The sequence below is a fragment of the Aspergillus affinis genome (assembly GCF_023601865.1).
Source record: "Aspergillus affinis strain CMG 70 chromosome Unknown NODE_4_length_623078_cov_86_301200, whole genome shotgun sequence".
Lineage (NCBI taxonomy): Eukaryota > Fungi > Ascomycota > Eurotiomycetes > Eurotiales > Aspergillaceae > Aspergillus > Aspergillus affinis.
The window spans coordinates 499,527-505,405 of NW_026515785.1; the positions used below are offsets into that span (position 1 = coordinate 499,527).

Genomic DNA, 5,879 nt, shown 5'->3' on the forward strand with positions numbered 1-5,879 from the left:
GCCTCTCACTTACGCAAGAAGCCACGGCAGAGACGGCAGTCACGGCACCCCAAACGGAAGAGAGTTCTGGAAAAACACGAGGCTCGTCGTTGGGGAGATTTCCAGATCGAGAAAACTGTGTTGCCTGTTTGGGGAGGGGAAAACTGAGGGAGAACTACTTTTGGAAGCGTCGGGGGTTAACAGCATTCGAGAGATCAAAGAACAGCTAGCAGTGTGGCGATGCAACGGGATACGGAGAATACAGGACTAGCAGACTAGCCACAGTGACAGTTCATAAGACATAAACCCACTGCATCGTAGCACGAAAGCTTCCGGCCGTGCCGTGCCGTTAAGTTATGGAAAAGGGATTGAGAATCGAATCCTTGTATTCCGCATCTCGGACGGAGTATGCCAGATGATCCATGGTTGCCATAGCAAGAATAATGATAATTATTTACTTTTGTGACACTCGGAGTCAACAACAGAAATAAAAACATACAAAGTTACACCGACATTTCCTACCCAGGTCTTACCCAGGTCTAAGGGTTTGATTGGAGCGCAGCCCAAATCCTGGCGGTCGGGTGGCTATGCCCTCCACTGGATGGAGTACCTCCGTACGGAGTACTTATGTACTGTACTGACTAGTGAGCAGTGTGCAGTGACCCTGGCCTGGGCTGTACGAAGCAGGGAGAAGATTGTAGCACTCGGAATAAATGCAGCCCAGCGTCATCAGGATGAGGCTCATGGCCTCGCACGAATGAGCGCAAAGATCGCAGCAGCAAGACAAGCTCACTGGACGAGAGTGAGCGACGGTGCGGAGAACTGCACATAAACCACTCCTTCAAAGACCAGCGTGTACAGTATGTACGGGGTGGAAAATACAGGGTCGCACTGTCGGGCGTAAGCAATCGAATCCCGTAACACCGAATCCTTGTCCGAGGGGCGAGAACGCCAATGTCGAGCCATCGTGTCCCGTTCATCATTATTAGGAATCATTAGACGGATATCTATGGGAGGATGTTGGTCGCATGTCATCATATGATGGGCTCCTATGAGGCTATGACATGGGCCGGCGTGAAACTCAAAGCGCCGGCATTTTCTGACTGCCTTGGAGGACGCCTCATCGCCGCATGGGTCCTTCAGGCCTCCTCAATTTGAGAAGAACAATCGACAGACTCTTCGAATGATGTCCCCTGGAATTTTATACCTGATGAGAACGATGGGGGATGTTATGGGGGGGGCGAAGTGTCCGAGATCCGCGGAGACCGAAAAGGGGAAAAGCGAGAAAAAGTCAATTTGGTTGGCGATGAAATTCAAGAAAGGCAAAAAGAAAAGGGTTGCGAACTATTTTCGGAATCATCTGTAACCGGGTCCACCAGGACTGAGTGAGCCGGGAATGATTGGCCTGCTGCCCTTGAAATAGGGACCGCGAGGCGCGGAGAACGGGACACAACGGCCCCGACCACGGGGGGGAGCCGTACGGGCGACGTACGGACGACGTAAGGGTGCTCTCAAATACGCTGACGTCGGAGCGTCATGGCCCGGCAGCCCCTGTACGGAGCCTGTACAGCGGCGGTATTCATGATTACCATCGAAGGGGACTCAACGCGGCGGAGCGCAACTCACTAGGGCAGACCAATCACGCCCGGTCGGACCCGCCGAGCTTACCCACTTCGGGCCTAGTCCGACTCGTCTATCAGGCAGACATCCAAAACGCATCAGCCCCAGCAAACAGCCTCCATGACTTGAATGACTTTCATCTTTCTTTCCAGCCAGATCCCAGATCTGCTTCCCTCCTCTCTTCCCCAGTCCCAATATCTAAGCTGTGTCATCCCTCCACCCGCTGCTGCCTTCTCTCCACCACCAGGATTCTTTTTGGAACTAAGATTTCATCTCGAACGCCATCGAGTCCCAAGAAACCCGTTTTTTCGACCCGGTCTCTATCCCCTTTTGCCGTTGCTCGATCTTAGCGGCCGTTGCATGCGGATACTTTCTTCCATCGTCAAGCCAGGTCAGACAGGACGGCATCTTAGGTCACCGTAAGTTCTCGAGAGACGGCTGATTCGATCACCCACCTGTCTTTCTTCTATCTCTCTCGGTACTTCCCCGGGGAATAAAGGGAATCCGATGTGAGACGACAGACAACTGATGATAAGATATAAGAGTGTAAACGTCCCGACGAGTACGGCCTTGCTTTTACCAAAACCGACCGTGCTGAAGGAGTCTGGCGACTCGCACCACCATGTCGACCACTCAGGGTGTAGAGACTCAAACTCACCGGCACCCACGCCGTCGAGTGATGCTATCGACTCCTAGCCCCCTCGGATCCGAAGCACACTCGAGTCCCTGTTTGCGAAAAGGCGAAACGTTTAACTCCTCGTCCCGCCCGCCCAAGAGCCGTGATCCCTTGTTGCACTTCCCTTTGCTGCCTCGTCGCTCTCCTACCAGCCCCGAGGCCCTCGAAGCCATCGCTACTGGCCAACAACGCATGTCCAACCTCCTCGATAGCCTGGAAAATGATTTGTCGCGGTCAGACCCTTCCGATAATGATGGTCCCTACTCGCCTGCCTCTCGTCTGTCCCTAAGAGCTCCGGTCAAGCCGTCGAATTTTGCAGAACAGTCCGACATGGATTCCGAACGCAGCCAGCCCGTTCTGCGGAAGGACGCTCCGGCAAAGACTCGACGAGTGAACTGTCATGCCTCGGATAGTGGCCTGGGATCCTCGGTCTGCAGCGTCGAAACCGCGACCTCCAAGCAGAACAAGGGTATGTCATCGAAGCACGCCTTTGATCGTTTGCATTTCATCCCATCACTAACGCCTCGCAGTCACTACTGGTCCCCTGGCACCGGCAAGTACGGCTTTCTCTACTCGCAAGTTGAGCAACCGTGGTCGCCTGGCGATCGAGGGTCGTATTCTCTTCCCTTTGCTCAAGGAGGAGAAGTTCCGCCCTTACCACACTCTGGTCCGCCGAGTCCACGAGCGCATGGAGAAGGACCAGATCGTCTGTCTGCGTGATCTCGAAAAGACCCTGCTCATGTCCGCTCCTGTGAGTCTATCATTCTCCCGCCCGGTTCATCCTACAAGGGACCCTCACTAATAAGATGAATAAATAGGACGTGAAAGCTCGCATCAGAACCTACTTTGAATTCTGCCAGGTCACTATCTCTTGTCTGTTCGGCACCGTTCCCCATCTCAATGATCGGGACTTGCGTATGCCGGCTGACCGGCCATACACCAACGGTTACTTCCTCGACCTTGTCTCGCAGATCAACCGGTTCAAATCCATGCGAGAGGCGTCTCGTGGTCTCCAGCTCCGTGCAGAGGCACGCAAGAAGGGCGACAAGGCTGATGGTGTGATGTATGCTACTATTTCTTTTTTCACTTAGGAAGGTGCAGACCGGGGACTGACTTTTAATTTTCTTAGCGACCTTCGCCTTACCCTCGAGGGCGGTATCGCCAAAACTGGACGCCCTGCCGAGTTCGTCGCCCACAAGGATGACGAAGCCATTTCTATGCGTACCGGCGAGGCTTATATCGAACATTCGGGACCCTCTATGAAGCGCAAGGCTGATGACGGAGTCGTGCGCTCGATGGCTCGCCGCAAGAAGAATGCTCCTCCTATGGACATCAACAAGAAGTGTGAATTCTGTGACAAGGTCTTCCAAAGACCCTGTGACCTAACGTAAGGAACTTCAGTCGCGCTACGGATCGATGCAAGATGCTGACCGAGCCTAGGAAACATGAGAAGACCCACTCGCGCCCTTTCAAGTGTGCCGAGCCCACCTGCAAGTACCATGAACTGGGCTTCCCGACCGAGAAGGAGACCGAGCGCCACTACAACGACAAGCACTGCAACACTCCCATGATGTATAAGTGCTTGTTCCCGTCCTGCTCCTACCAGTCCAAGCGACAGAGCAACTGCAAGCAGCACATGGAGAAGACCCACAAGTGGAAGTATGTACGATCCAAGAACAATGGTCGCATTGCCAAGCGTATTACTCCCCAGCGAGGAGCCTCTCGGGCTTCGTCGCAGGACCACGAAATCCACGAAATCTCCACCCCGGCGATGAAGCAGGTGCCTGAGCTCTCCACTCCTACCAGCGGTGCCAGCTCCTCGCCCGAGCAGATGGCCGCGTACCCACAGCACATGTCCTTCTCGTTCGCGGATCCTTCCATGGCTGCGAAGACCGAGGATTTCCAACTCTTTTCGAATGGCAGCTCCCTTGGAGGAGCATCCCCTCCGTGTGAGTTCAACGACTATAGGACTCTGCCGTCTGCCTCGACCAGCTTCGACATGGGCCAGGCTCAGATGAACGGCGTTGCGACTCCCAACTCTGGGTCGGCAGAGTTCCTTACGCCCGCCACGGGAACCACCCACTCCCCGTACGAGCCTGTCAGCACATATCCTGAGAACTCGATGTTCGCCTTTGCCGATCCCTTCGCCCAGGGCAAGCCTGACGACAGTCTCCTGTTTATGAACGGCGCCGGATTTGGCGGTGAACTTCCGAGTATGTTTGAGGATCCGTTGGCCTGTTTCCCAGACCCTGGCACTTACGAGCCTGGACCCATGGACTTCGAGGGTCTCCCATCGCAGCTGGAGCCCGACTCGAATGTCATGTACAACATGGATCCGTGGGAGGATTTCTTCAACCGTGCCGACCACTCTAACAACATGTAAGAGGGCCAGTCAAACATTCTTATGTAGTTAAAAGGCGTTCCACTTGGAAGGGGAATTGGGGGGACCTTGGGAAATTGGTTTCATGTATTATGTTCATATTGTGAAGCGTTTATTGTTCCTTTCAGAAACGATCAGACTGTAGGCATCTCTCCATACCAACAGGCTTACCAATGAATGATATTGGCCAATACTTGCGCGATTCAACCTGGGGCAATTATTGTTCCCGGGAACCTTGAAGTAACATCTCGTAGCACATCGCTTATCTCAGCTTTTTAATTTCTGTCACCAGCCCAGAAACTCAAACACCTCAACCCGAAACCAAAGGCAGGGACAGCTTTTTTAATCCGCTTGTTGCGCTATTAACCCGGATCTTGAGCTTTTACCCGTATATGATGTACGGAGTACACAAAAGAAATGATCGACTTAAGCTATGCATACTAACGGCTGCTAATACTTCACGCAGGCTTTCTCCACGCAATTGAACCCAGCGCTATTGTCATGTTTGCTTCTTCCTTGTCGATCATAGAGTGCTAGTGCATCTTGTATAGGAAATGCAATAGTCACCGCATTCTCTTCCATAGGTCTGTGCTGTGTGTGTGTGTGTGTGTGTGTGTGCTCTTTCTGTCCGATCCTTCTCCCCTGGCAGCCTTATCTCCTGGATCAGGAAAATGAGCTTCATCGTTGAGTGGTGCCTAGTCCCTGAATTCTGAGTGAGTGGGATTCGAAGATCATAGCAGAAGGTAAATACGAGTCAGGGTAAGTAGGACAGGCACAATACCCTGCTGCATATGATATACCAACCCCAGCCAACACCACACCCCCCTAAGAAGCGACTATCTCCGTCGTCAGGGTCTCGTTATTCCCTGTTTTTTTCTACCTACCTGCCGATTTGCCTACCTGCTTGCCACGAACATGGAAGTGCCCCACAAACGATCCTCCCTGCAGCACTGCCAAAGCCAAAGCTAAACGCATCAATCACTTGCAGGGGTTATTACCCGGATTATGCAACTGCAAGGCTGGCCTGCGCTGGCCTGATCGTCAAGCAGGGCCGATAGCATACACACCATGGATTGGATGGAACCGGGTTGATCGAGCGATGCGATGTGCTGGGATGGTCTTGATCTGGCTTGCTGTGAGCTGATCCGATCCCCAAGAGCGAGTTTTCCTGGTCTTGGATCTGATAGCGCGAGACGATCCTGCCTTCTGACTCGTTCTGTGGCT

The 5,879-nt window shown here is 53.2% G+C and overlaps 1 protein-coding gene across 1 annotated transcript; it reads left to right on the forward strand.

Annotated features, from left to right (window-relative positions):
- Positions 1 to 2,221: 2,221 nt before the first annotated feature.
- Positions 2,222 to 4,658, forward strand: ace1 (putative C2H2 transcription factor (Ace1); the record flags this gene model as incomplete). Its single annotated transcript, XM_053104026.1, has 5 exons — positions 2,222 to 2,744; positions 2,806 to 3,026; positions 3,094 to 3,338; positions 3,405 to 3,662; positions 3,716 to 4,658. The coding sequence occupies 5 exons, from the start codon at positions 2,222 to 2,224 to the stop codon at positions 4,656 to 4,658; spliced, it is 2,190 nt and encodes a 729-aa protein (XP_052960618.1).
- Between the last annotated feature and the right edge of the window lie 1,221 nt (positions 4,659 to 5,879).